Below are 14,030 nucleotides of genomic sequence, written 5' to 3'. Positions count from 1 at the left end.
TTATTCCGAAGGCCAAAGGGGGCTCAGGCCCATCCTGGACCTGCAAGGTCTGAACCAGTACATGGTGAAACTCAAGTTCCGTATGGTCTCCCTGGCCTCCTCCCTGGATCCCGGGGACTGGTACGCTGCCCTCGATGTAAGGACGCGTACTTTCACATCCACATATTCGAGGGGCACAGGCACTTCCTCCGTTTCATGGTGGAACAGAATCACTACCAATTCACGGTCCTCCCGTTTGGTCTGTCCACTGCCCCCAGGGTGTTTACAAAATGTTTGTCGGTGGTAGCAGCCTACCTCAGATGGCGGGGGGTCCAGATATTTCCCTATTTGGACGATTGGCTTGTCAAAGGCACCTTCCTGTTGCAGGTGAGGGATCACATGGCGCTCCTCCTGTCCACATGCACCGCCTTGGGCCTGTTGATAAACGCCAAGTCCACGTTAGTTCTGGTCCAACGCATAGAGTTTATCAGGCACTCCTGGACGCAGCATTGGCCAGGGTCTCTCTCCTGCCAGACAGATTCGAGACCCTGAAAGGTCTCATCGACTCGGTCACAAGGTTCCTGGTGACGACAGCCAGGGTTTGCCTGCAGCTCTTGGGTCACATGTTGGCATGCACGCACGTGGTCCGTCATGCCAGGCTCAGGATGAGGCCCCTCCAGCTCTGGTTGGCCTCGAAGTTCTCCCAGGCCACGGACAGGATGGACAGGGTCCTCACCATGCCAGACTCTGATCACCTCCCTACGGTGGTGATCTGCCCCAAACAACATGCTCCAAGGGGTCCCGTTCAGGGACAGGGCCCCGTCATTGGAGCTGGTGTCCGATGCGTCAGACCTGGGTTGGAGGGCCCATGTGGGGAACTTTCAGACCGAATGCCTGTGGTCCGCTCAAGATCTGACCCTACATATAAACGTCGAGGAGCTCAAGGCAGTACGGCTGGCATGCAAGGCCTTCCGCTCGCACCTGGAGGTCAAGATAGTCAGGGTCCTCACGGACAGCACGGCCTCGATGTTCTATATCAACAGGCGAGGCGGGGCCCGATCCTCTGCCACGAAGACCTCAAGCTGTGGGACTTCTGTGTAGCCCACGACATCCACCTGAAGGTCTTCCACCCACCGGACGCCCAGAACAAGAGGGCGAATCGCTTAAGCAGGGACTTTTCCTCTCAACACAAGTGGTCCCTCCACCCGGAAATGGCTCACCGGCTCTGCCGAAGGTGGGGAACTCCACAGGTGGACCTATTTGTGACTTGGCAGAACCAGTGATGCCCCCAGTTCTGCTCCAGGGGGGGCCTGGGGAGGGGCGCTATCTCCAATGCCTTTATCCTGTCCTGGTCAGGCCGGCTTCTCTGCACCTTTTCCCCCATTCCCTCCAATCAGCAGAGTCCTGGAGAAGATAAAGATGGACAAGGCCCGGGTCCTTCTGATTGCCCCAGCGTGACCCAGGCAGCATTGGTATGGGACCCTCAAGGGCCTGGCAGTAGCTCTGCCGTGGCCGTTGCCACTTGTCTGCTCTCTCAGGACCAGGGCTGCCTCCTCCATCCCAACCTAGCGGCTCTTCACCTCATGGCTGCGGCTGCTCACTGGTTAGGTGGAGAGGAAAGGTCGTGCTCAGAACAGGTTCAGCGCGTCCTCCTCGAAAGTAGACAGCTCTCCTCGCCGCGCTTATTTGGCGAAGTAGTCCCAGTTTTCTAGGTGGGTGGCGGACCAGGGTGCCTCCCCTGTGGCTGCCCCGATCCAGTTTATCCTTGATTACCTTCTCCTCCTGAGGGCCCAGGGCCTGGTGCCCTCGTCAGTCAAGGTGCACCTGGCAGCCATATTGGCCTTCCATCCGCCGGTGCAAGGGCACACGGTATTTTCCCATGCTATGACTGGCCGGTTCCTTAAGGGTTTGGACTGTCTTTTTCCATATTCTAGACAACTCCCCCCCCCCCCGGTCCCACAGTGGGACCTAAACCTGGCATTGGCTCGTCTCACGGGGGCCCCCATTTGAACCACTGGCCACGTGCTCCTGGTCTCACCTCTCATGGAAGGTGGCCTTCCTGGTTGCAATCACGTCGGTCAGGCGAGTCTCGGAGCTCAGGGCCCTGACCTCCAAGCCGCCGTACACGGTCTTCTATGAGGACAAGGTCCAGCTCCGCCCACACCCTGCGTTCCTCCCGAAGGTGGTCTCCGCCTACCACATGGGTCAGGACATTTTTCTACCCATCCTCTGCCCCAAGCCTCACGCGTCCAGTGAGGAGCGCCATCTCCACACGCTCGGTGTGTGGTGGGCTCTGGCTTTCTACCTCGAGCGGACCAAGCCATTCAGAAGGTTCTTGCAACTGTTCGTCGCCTTGGCTGAGTGCGCGAGGGGCCAGCCGATTTCCACTCAACAGCTTTCCAATCGGATCACTTCATGCATCCGTTCCTGTTGTGAGCTGGCGGGTGTCTCCCCCTCCCCCTCCCCCCCCCCCCCCCCCCCCCGCCACCCATTGCGAGGGCACACTTGACTCGGGCGCAGGCTTCGTCGGCTGCCTTCGTGGCCCACATCCCCATCTAGGACATTTGTAGGGCCGCCACGTGGTCTTCAGTTCACACGTTTACCTCACGCTATGCTATCATCCCCCAAACCAGGGATGACACCGGGTTTGGCAGGGCTGTCCTCCGTCCTGGGAACTTGTGAACGCCTACCCACCTCCAACAGATATAGCTTGGAATCACCTATCGTGGAATACACATGAGCAATCACTCGAAGAAAAGACAATTACCTTTTCCATAACTGGTGTTCTTCGAGATATGTTGCTCATGTCCATTCCACATCCCACCCTCCTTCACCTCTGTCAGAGTTGTCCGGCAAGAAGGAACTGAGGGTGGGGGGAGCGGGCAGCTCCCCTTATACTGCACCAGGCAGGCACCACTCCAGGGGTTGTGGGAGGCGCTCCCCCCCTACAGGTACTGCTAGGGGGAAAACTTCCGGCACCGGTGCACGTGGCGAGCACGCACACCTATTGTGGAATAGACATGAGCAACACATCTCGAAGAACACCAGTTACAGAAAAGGTCTTTTGTGCCAGGTGCTGTACCTGCATGAAGCAAGAGACAGTCCCTGCTCCAAAGAGATTATAGTCTAAGTAGGCAATGCAGGCACACAAGGTCAGAGGGAAGAAGGATTGTCCTCTCCGTGTTACAGGTGGGGAACTGAGGCATGGGGTGGTTAAGTGACTAGCCCAAGGTCACCCAGGCAGACTGTGTCAGAGCCAGGAACAACACCCTCCAGCCCTTAGCTCATCCATTTTTTTACAGTGTTGCTGCAGTAATTTTTCAGAAAGTCCTGGATATCGAGCATGTCAAGCTGTGTGGTAGTGGTGCTCTGCTCTGTTTTGGCCAGGTGCACTGTCTTTCTGCCCTACTCCTGGTGTCGTCTTTGCATTTCTCTCTCTGTCCATCCTTCCCCTCTCTCCAGCTTTTCATGTGAGGTTTTTGGATTTTATTTTTTTTAGCACTGGAATTAAATCCAGCACCATCTGCAGAACTCACTAGGTTCCTTATTTGCATTAGATTAGCATATTTTTGCTGAGGAATGATCAGACCTCTGAATGGCTGACTCTGCTAATCCACATCTGAATAAGGGGAGGGGTGATTCCACTCCCCTAATTATCCTTGGTAATCTTCTTAGTATCAGGCTCTGCTCTTGGCAGGCTAATTGCATTGCTGGATAACGAGATTTGTGTTACACGGGGCTGGCAGCGGGGCTTTTTAAAGTGATATCACCTCTCCTGGCAGAAGGATGGGGAAGTGCACTGAAGCATGGAGCAAGGCTAGTGAGGAAATCATGGCCTCCCAGGAGACGGTGCTTTAGAAGGTGTTGCCAGTTTCTGGAGTCGGAACCGGTAGGTCATTTAGATCCAGCCTGGTGCTATTGCTGTGTTCTAAAGGCAGGGTTGCCTGTGGCCCCGAAGCACACTGGTGTCAGCAGGTGTCAGGGCTTTTGCCAAGGCCGCTGAATTCTTGGGCCAGGCAGGATCTGGGGAGTTAAGTGCAATTCCTTTGTTCAAAAATACTTTAAAAACCTTCGTTTTCTCCAGCTGCTTGTAGCGTGAGGGGGAAGGGAAATAGTATGAACCTGGCTGATGCTGTCGGAGCCGAAGTCTACGGGCACATAAATTATTAACCCCTGTCCATTCTCGACAGTTTGCCCAGGGCTGTCTAAATGTGAAATCGCATCAGGCTTTTTCTTGTTCACTCCCCATCTGCTGTAGGAGAATCCCATTTTATGGGGGGAAGTTTAAACTCAGCTTCCTTTTGAATCTCACGCTTTCAAACAAAGGTTGCCAAATACTGGCTGCGGTAAATTTTGAATTTGATAATTATAACAAGGGGCCAGGCTTTCTCCTCGGCTGCAGGCGAAGGACTCCCACATCAGAATAATGCTCTGTACACAGACTGGGAAGGGTGCAGCAAGACATACTCTGCTGAAGGGGAGATTTTCACAGAAGAGAGGGAGGTAATTTCAGGAATTGGGGACTTTGCAAATTGAAACTGTACAAATTTCACCCAGAATCCCTGATGGGGGCAGCTGGCGTGTGAATGGCCTACTGTTCACTAGTATGTGCTGCCTGAAAGATCACTTTCCCCGACTTTGTCACTGGTTTTAAAAGGAACCATAATGTTCATGCAATGTGATAGTCGTGCGAAGGGAATCAGTCCACACGGCGGGTATGGCAAGCTCCCCAGCAGTGCTCCTCCATGAAATCTCCATGCTGCTTTGGAGGGATCCCCTCTGCCAATCAATGGGCAGGCCATTTCTCAGGCCTCTTCAGGCCAGCTAGGAACTAGCTAGAGCCCAATAGTTCATTGCACTTGCTGAACAGCCATTAAATGGGACCTTTTGGTCCCTGCCAGCCTAGGCTGGAGGTTAGCCAGTAGCATCAGCTTAAAAGCTCCATGTCCCATTTTCACACCCCTGTAGACCCCCAGTGCCCTGAAGAGACTATTCTGTGGCATGAGCATCATAACAGGTGGGCAGAGTAGCTAGATGCTAGACACACACACTCTCCCTGCCTACCTGCTCCTTTTGACTTCTTGTTAAACCCGTGCACATGTGGGGGTTTTCTTGTTCACCAGACTAACTGGTAGCTCAGTACTAAATGCACCACTCCCCAAGCTGCAGTGTTGGGTGAGGAAGGTTTGTCAGCGCTGGTGTTTACTGTTCCACTGGTAGACCCGTTGCATGAAGGAGGCTCGGTCTCTCCCCAGTTTATAATGTTTTCTATTTTCTCTCCTGCAAAACAGCAACACCTTGCGAGTGACTCGCTCAGCTGCCCCCAGCACCTTGGACGGCTTGACCTCCAGTGGGACTGCTCAGCTGGGGAAGAAGGGCAAGGAGTTTGACTTCTCACAGCTGCCCATGAAGGTGGAGCTGGTGGAATGCAGCGCCAGGGGCAGCAAGGCAGAGGAAGGCAGTGCTGACATCGATGACTTGGAGAAATGGCTGGCCAGGATTGCCTGAAAGCAGAGGGGGTTAGGGGTGGACGCAGAAACTAGCAAAGGGGAAACTAATGGTAAAGGCACTTAGCATCTGATAGGAAAGTACCGATGGGAAGGGGTGGGGCCCAAAATGTAATCTTGCTGTGGAAAGAACTTCAGGCATGCGCTGGCAGTAAATCCACTGTTACCTGCACTGGGCTGGGTTTTAATCAACCTATGAACATATTTGCCACTGTGATTTCAGTCAGTTGCAGTCCTTCCTATTCCTATCCCATGCTCCCCTTCTGGGAGGCTGCCCCTAGTGCTTGAGCTGCAGAGAGTTTAGAGTGGGGTTTCGGTTGGGGTAAGGAGCCTCTGGTTGTCCCGGGCAGCCTCCAAACAGATGGGAAGGTTATGTTTGGATAGCAGAAATTATTTCAAGATTGGACTGTGCAGCTGCTCCTGCTTTACCTTGGCATCTCGGCCCTTGTGCCCATGGTCGTTACTAACCTCCCTTCTCATGGCATCTGATTTCTTCTCCCATTCCTGTCCTCTGTGATTCGGGCACAGTGAGTTTGTGATCTTTGTGCTGCCACAGCTAAAATGTCCAATTGCACATGCTATTGGGAAATCCCTGCCTGCTATGGAATGTACTAAAGCTGCTTTCATGGGTGTTGGCCAGCATCCCGCTATTTCCCCCCTTCCCACCTCCTTTTCAAAAGGAACACACAGCCAGATTGTCAGATGTGCTCAGCACCCCTGTAAGCACAGATATGGAAGTGACTAGATTGTCAGACATGCATAGTAGGGGCTGGAGGGTGCTGAGCACTTCTCATGATCTGGCCACTTTCATCTGGATGCCTAAGTGGGTGCTGAACTCTTGGAAAATCTGGCCCGGATAGTAAAGGTGGTTGATGATCATTGTGTAAATGGGGGCTGCTGTTCTGTTTGGCTCTGGCCCAGTCTTTGGTGCTGATTCACTTCTGCAGAGTGCACAGTGCTAAGAAAACTCATGCGTTCCTGTACATGACTTCTCAGTGGTGTACCGTTCTATAATGTGATCTTCATAAATGCACACAATAGTATTTGTAACACAAATGGTCGGTTGAGGTTAAACTTCTGGGAGGCCTGTATGCCTGGGTCTGAATATAACCCAGTTCTCCTTCTCCCGTGGGGCTCCAGCCTGAGTGCTGGATTCACCTCTCTCCATGTAGACATGCCCCAGTTTCGGTTCCGTCTTTTTCTTGAGACGGAACAGCAACTTGCTGGTGCTCAGGTTGTGCTCTGGAGCCACCTGTGCCTTTAGCATCAGGAGTGCAGCACCCATACTGAGGGAATGGAAACCAGAGCAATTGGAAGTGAACCTGACTAGCTAGATGGTGTGTCTCATATAGAGCCTTGGCTGCCTATCTTATGTGATGGTGCCCTAATCTCCTGGTGAAATCCTGGCTCCTTTTGAAGTCAGTGGGAGCTTTGCCATTGACTTCATTGGCCAGGAGTTCACCCTTGATCTTTAACTGGGGCAGGGTCTAGAATTGCAGCGGTCTCGCACAACAAATATGTATTAAAACCCCATTCAGGTGCATGTTTCGCCTATGTTTTGTCTCCCAGTCTTTCAGTTAGGCCCTCTTCTTGCAAACGTGCCCGAGTGGGCTCACTCAGTTCAGCACATTAGTAAGAGGTTTGAAGAACAGAACTGTCCCTGTGTGGGATCTACATGCACCTCTGACTCAGTGATGTCGTAAGCAGAGTTTGACGTCAGGATTGTCCTAGAATGAATTGTGTTGTCACTTCAGTTGGACAAGGCCATAAAAAGAGAGGTAGGGGTTGACTTTTAAAGGCATTTTTTCTTGTTTACAGATAGACAGTGATTGTCATAGGAGCCAGGAATACCTGCACAGAGGGCCTAAGAAGATCAGTTTACTGACCTGAGTGGGAGTAGTCATTCCAGTTTAGGTGTTTCTGATGAAGGTTCTTGATGACAAAGCATTGAAAGTTTCCCAGCACTTGTTACATGTTTTGTCCCCTGTAATGTTTAAAGCCAAGGGATCTGTTGTGGTTCCCAGATGCGGTGCCCTGTTGTGTGTTACATGTATTATGCTTAATTTTGCAAAGGAACAATTCTGTAGCAGTCTGCTTCTTTCTGCGGATGTACTCAGCCCATTGGGGTCTGGTCCAGGACCTGTCGGAGTCTTACTTTAGCACATGTTGGATCTGGTCTAAGAGCTCTTTCCAAAGGTGGAAAGAGTGAACTGACTGACCTTGGGAGTGATTCCACAAACAAGCCAGCAGGGTGTTAGCAGCAGAAGGGGATGGGGGAGGAAGTGGTGGTTTTAATGGGCTGGCTGAGGAGATAACACATCCTCTTGATGACCTTTTCCAACAGTTTCCTTCACTCCCAGTGGGGGCTCTGGCAGTGAGCATTGTCTGTGCCTCCAGTGGAGTCTTCCAGCGGAGCTCACTGGGGGAATCCTTTGTGATGCTGGACTGCTCATCCTGCATCTGCTTTCTTAATAGGAATCTTCTCTGCAAAGAGGTGCTCGCTGACCGGAGGCCACCTGCTGCTTTTTTGTCTCCCAGGCAATAGGCTTGTGGTCTGCTGATTATTTCCTCCACACTGTGTATCTGCTGAAGAGAGCAGCTGCTGGTACCCAGGAAATGCCGTTGCTGCGTTTTTTTTGTGGCCGGATTTGGCATTATCTATAACCCAGCCGCTCTCTTGGTCTAGAGGGTGGGAGGAAGGTGGTGGCTGGTTCTCTTCTTGGCTATGTTGGTAAGAATTCAGTATTTGAACTTTGCTCCTGGTAAATCTTGTTCCCTCCCCTCCTTTCAGCCTGATGTCCTCTGTGGGCCCCTTCTTGCCATGTCAAGCAATACACCACGGCATATCTTCTATCAAAGGTTACATTCTGTATCCACATATTCTTCTCTCTGACATCTGTACACTCTGCTCTCCTTAGCACTAATGGGTGTATAAAGCTATGCAGCAAGAGCAGATCGACTTGTGCTACTCCCGTCAATTGGAGCAAGGTGTTTGTTTGTAAACAGCATCTTTTCTTGAAGAGAAGTGAATGTCTGAGCTGGGCTTTGCATCCAAAACTGCCAAACCTGTGGGACTAGATGAATCCTCTCTCTTAAAACTGTGTGACCAGCCCTGTTCACTGCAGCAGTAGTTAGCAGTATATTTAATCCTCCCAACACTTGGTGTAAGTGGAGGAGTGAGGGGGTGGCATGCTGAACTACCCCTCCTTTGCTTCCCCCTCCACCCTCCCCAGCCCAAACACCCCCTACCCCTTCCCACGGCTCCCTCTTTTTGAGTTGGGAATGCTAAGACAGTATACTTTCCAATGCCTCTTTGGGAGACAGGTCCTTCCCAGGCTGCTCTGATTTTAAAACCTGTCCCTGGGCCTAGAGAGAAGCAAAGCTGGATGCTCATGTCACAAGCCCAAAGGCTCACAAATGATTTTTGGGTTAAGTATGTTGCGCTCTTCAATTTCCAAGCATAAACTTTTCAGCAGCAGAATGTTGCTAGAGGTACTGGTCACTAGTCACATTTTGAATTTAGTTAGCCAGGGCAAGGGTCTGATCTGGTCAGTCTGTACCTGCAATGCTGAAGCAAGGAATGAAGAACTTATGCTTTTTTTCCCCTTTGCTACTAGCAGCCTTCCTCTTGGGAAGCCCCAGGACCTAGGAGCCTGTGTTTGCTTTTAAATTATTCTCGGTAAATGTGGTCACTTAAATAAAGAAGTTTGGCTCCATGTTGTCAGTCCTCATTCAGTGCTGGAAGCAGTCATCTGTTGCTGTCCTTTCCTGGCTTCTCTTGTCACCAGGCCCACCAACTGTGCTAAGCCAGGCAGAATGTGGCAGCTCCATATTAATAGGGCCCTAAATAGCCCTTGAGCCAGGGGCATTTCTCTGAATGTCAGTTATTGGAAGGGTTGTTGCCCTCACAACAAATTTCACAAGATTTGTTCTGGCTCAGTGTTGTGAAACTGGGGCAAACCTGGCTTCTATTGATTGAGCTGAATTCAGTAAGAAATCAGCTTACGCTAAATCATTAAGTGAGGCTTAAATCAAATTCGGTGTGTGTCTATGCACTTCATGTCCGTCCATCCACTGCTTAACTGGCATTATTAAACTGCTTTTGGTCACACCAGTTTAACTTCCCTATAGATATGGCCTTGCTTGTGTCTCTGAGCCCTGGTGCCTTAGCCGTGGCCTTACAGCTGCATCTGTGCCGTGGCACACCCCAGCCCCGTGACTTTGTTCCACTGAGCCAGCACAGGGAACCTGCTGTTGCTGCTCAGTTTCCTGTCGTGTCCTGCAGAGAGACACCTGCCCTGCCTCCTGCCGGTCTGGGAGTAGAGATGTTCCTTAGCTTGGTGCCCTCCATAGGCCCTTCCACCCATAAGGCTGGTGCGCCGCTCTGTGATCACAGGCAGGAGGGACTGGAGGGGTGCTGCTTCAGTAAAGATAAGCAAGCTCCTGCCCTTCTCTCCCCAACTGCAGCCTCACTTTGGTTCCCTTCAAATCAGCTGCACTTAGTGCACATTTAAGGCAAACTTTCCCTGGGCATCCTAAGGTTGGGACTCTTCGGTTTCTGTCAGTGTGGCCATACTTCCATGAGTGGCCTGCTTAATTAAAGCAGGGGCTATGGCAGACTTCTCCTGTGGCTGCTAATTGGTCTCTTCCTCCTCCACAGTGCATTACTTTGCTAAGTCTGTGGTGCAGGGAGGAGCTGGTTCTGGAAGAGGGACGGCCCAGCAGCCAGGCAGCGGTTTAACATCATCACGTCTTCCCCTGCATCAGGCTGGAGAAAGTTCTCCTTTCCCCGGGGGTGAGGTATGGGGAAAGTCTCCTCTAGCCTGCCAGGAGTGAAGGGGCATAGGGTGTATCAGTAATGACCCTCACCACAGACCATCAGCAGGGCTACAACCCACAGCTCCCAAAAAGCAAGTCTCTGCTGTCAGCAGTAGTAGGCTATTATGTGAACTAGCTGCTTAGGGGAATGCTGCAAACTCAACTAGTAGGTTACCCCTCCTCCATGCTAGAAGCCAGGAAGTGCTCTAAGAGACAATGAAAAGCCCTGTTCCCTGACTAGCCAGCAGATGAGATTCAGGGGATGGAGACCATGCCTTGGCATTTTCCCAGTGCAGTCACCTTAATGCTATTCCCAAGCCCCACCCAACTGTTGGGGGGGGGGGAGGGGGAAGGGCACTGCACTCACTTTGTCCCTGTCGAGCTGGCTGGAAGAGGTGGTTTCAACTCATGACTGCTTTCAGGAGATGGACAAGATGGGCTCAGTGTGTCCTGGGAATTTATACTGCTGGTCCTTGGGCAGTTCACCTAGCTGAGCAGCAGACAGGGTGAAGATGGAAAGAAATGCCACAAATTTCCATTCTGTTTTTAATAACCAGGCTAATTGCTTGGATTAAGCAACTGCCCATGAAGTGTGTGATTTAGGGGGGAGCGTAGTGTGTGCAGAACTCTGCTACGACCAGGAGGAGGGCAAAAGCCCTGTTGATGCTCAGAGCGTGTAGCTCCTAGCCAAGCCGTGATGTGTCTTTCCATCCTGCTGGCACTATCCATGAGTGCTGCTGTCAGAGAGAAGCTGTTTTCATTTGGTCTTAGCCATATGGGTGAGCTGTGATGTGTAGGAGAGCTGTACAGTGGTGCAAAATGGCAATGGGAGCTACGGGGGCAGTGCCTGTGGGCAGCAGTGTGTGGAGATCCTACCCCCCCCTCCCCCTGCCCTCCTAGGAGCTGCTGCCAGAGAGGTTTGCAGGTTGCTTTCAGTGGTCAACCATGGTAAGCACCTTACCCCCTCCTGCACCCCAATGCCCTTGCCCCAGCCCAGAGCCTGCACCCACCACCCAAACTCCCTCCCAGAGCCTTAGGCAGGTGGGGGGCGAGGAGGGGTGGGACTTGGACCCGTTCTGGGCACCACCAAAAATTATACAAACCTGCTACCCCTGCCCAATATCAAGTGGTACCAAAATATCCCAATATCAAGGATGGTACAAAAACATTTCCCAAGGGTAATAGAAACACACTAACCTCTTCTAAAAGATAAGGTCAGGATAACTGTGTGTAATAGAGATGTTTTAATCAAACCAACATGTACAAGGTGGGTAATAACTAGCCACGTCAGGGGGCAGTAACTATGTCAGAGGTGCAGTACATAACTTGTTTGTATCGGGGTATAAAAATGTATCTCAGAGGAAGCGTCTTTGTCTAGCCTAGGGAGGAACGGAAAGTCCTGCCGTTCACTGAGCTGGTCCATTGTTCTGGGCGTACGTGTATTAGAGATCCAGTAGAGTCTGCGGGATACTAGTACCGTGCTTTGTTGACAATAAACCTGGCGTGGTGCCTTCGTACCTTGACATCTTGTGGTCATTGGGCAGTTTGCTCGAAGTCTGCTATGCCACCTGTCTGCTCAGAGCAGGGGCAGCACACAGGAAGAACACAAAAAACACACACACCCAGCTGAACATCTAACCACACAGCTGTCAACCTCAAGTCCTGTAACCCTCCCCTCTGGGTTCCCCCAGCAAAATTCCCTTCTCTTCAAATTCCCCCCAGGCAGATCTCCATCAGCCCCTGTCAAAACTTAGTTCGCTCTGAGTCCATAATTACTTAAATTAAGCCTGTTAAAGCTTAAAATAAAATCCTATGAAAAGCAGAAATTTGCATGTAGGGCAACACGCGCGTCAGAGCCCAGCTTAACTGTGCAGGGAAGACAGACCTGTAGGTTTTGTCTACACTTAACACGCTACAGTGGTGCTGCTGCAGTGCTTCAGCGGAGACAGTACAACAACGGGAGGGGTTTTCCCATCACTGCAGCTAATCCACCTCCCCGAGAGGCGGTAGCTAGGGTGATGGAAGAATTCTTCCAGCGGGGTTAGGTCACCTTACTTCGGTCCCTCAAGGTGCAGATCTTTCACATCCCCGAGAGACGCAGCCATGCTGATGTAAGTTTTCAGTGTGGACCAGCCCGTTGATCTTACAACTGAGACACAAAAAAATGGGAGGAGAAATAGGAGCCCAGGGAGGTCAAGTGACCAGCCCGAAGTCACCCAGCAGGCCAGTACAAGACTGTTTACTACTCATTTTGGACAATGAGTTTTCTTCCAAATGCCTCCAGCGCTCCCTTTCTCCCCACCCCACCCCCTCCACTGCCCCAAGCCTCTCAGGTTGTGTTGCGGCTGCTCCACAGGAAGTCAAACCTTTCCCCAACATTAACATCCATTGTAAAAAACAACTGCAGCAGCACAAAAGGATAACTGCACATACCTAGACAGCATGGAAATCTACAAAATGCCATAGCTATATATCAATTACAACACCCAGGCTGTCATCTGCATTGAGGGTTATGGTGGGAGGCAGGGAATGGAGGGAGATGCTAAATGGATGGCTAAATAATGTTACACAAACTGACAAAAGCCAGGAACTTCAGTGTTAATTCTTCAGTGCCAAGAGCCGAAACTTCCTGGTGGAACTGTCTCCGTTGGAAGATGTGAAACTGATGATGACAGAACTACAGTTAAAGGGACAAAACTTAATAATCACACTGCTGTCTGATTTCCCCCCCTCCCCCTTCCTTACTATGGTTACAAGTCTCCTCTTAAAGTCCTAGACATGAAAGAGATGAGAGAAGGAATAGTTACTGTTGAATTTGAGAGCAGTTGGCACAGAGCATGCTGCTGCCTCCCACGAACAATCAGTTTCCTTGGTTGTTTGTATGAGTCTTTTATACAGCAACAGGAGAAACCAGTTAACAAGTTTCATTCAAACTTTTTTTTCCCCAGGGAAAAGGTTTCTTTAATATTTTCCATTTAAGTGGGAAAAAATGTTTCAAAGACAAAAGGGTTTAATTTCTTTTGAATTTTGTATGTGGAGGAGAATGATCATTTTCAGACCAGTTTAAGCTACAGAAGATCAAGGAACTTGTTTTAAAAGAGAAAATGCAAATGAAACTTGTGGAATAACTTGCCCATCACGAAGGATTCTTCTGAACGCTGTAGCTAGCTAGAAGATAGCGTATACTAAAGCATCAGGCCATTCTTATTCAGGTGCCTAGTGTTAGAATCAGAGATTTTTGGTCCAAAAGGGACAGTTTTAGATCATCTAGTCAGACCTCCTATATAACAAAGGCCATAGAATGTAACCCAGTTCCTCCTGCACTGAGCCCAATAAGTTCTGTTTAACTAAAGCATCTTTCAGACAGGCACCTGAATTGGAAAATGATAACCTACGTTCTTTGCTTTCTGTTTGCAGTAACAACTTTTTTTAAAAGGAATAAAGTGGAGTAATATTTATCCATCTGACAGCACATTCCTTTAGGCAAAGACACTTTTATAGAAGATTACAAAGCAAATCATTTATCCAAGCAAGTGGAAAAGCTCTGAATGGAGCCATGCTTGTCTATCAGCTACACAGGTGCTCACGTGGGGGTTTCTAAAAGGAAGTCTCTGCTAAAAGAGCTATCTGAGCAATAAATGAACATATTCCTCCATGTGCTAAGTTCCTACACAGGACATGGGGCTTGTCTACACTGGCCCTTTACAGCACTGCAACTTTCTTGCT

The 14,030-nt window shown here is 50.6% G+C and overlaps 1 protein-coding gene across 1 annotated transcript in view; it reads left to right on the top strand.

Moving 5' to 3' along the window:
- LOC141993714 (ovotransferrin-like) overlaps positions 1-8,387 on the top strand; it is a 66,448-nt gene extending 58,061 nt beyond the window's left edge. The window contains exon 25 of the mRNA XM_074963258.1: positions 5,271-8,387. Within this exon, the coding sequence (XP_074819359.1) occupies positions 5,271-5,487 (217 nt within the window). The 3' untranslated portion in view covers positions 5,488-8,387. The remainder of the gene's footprint in view (positions 1-5,270) is intronic.
- Positions 8,388-14,030: the final 5,643 nt, after the last annotated feature.

The sequence above is a fragment of the Natator depressus genome, chromosome 9, assembly GCF_965152275.1.
Source record: "Natator depressus isolate rNatDep1 chromosome 9, rNatDep2.hap1, whole genome shotgun sequence".
In the NCBI taxonomy this organism is placed as follows: domain Eukaryota; kingdom Metazoa; phylum Chordata; order Testudines; family Cheloniidae; genus Natator; species Natator depressus.
Note: the sequence above shows the minus strand (reverse complement) of the source record. Positions and strands in the feature narration are given on the sequence as shown.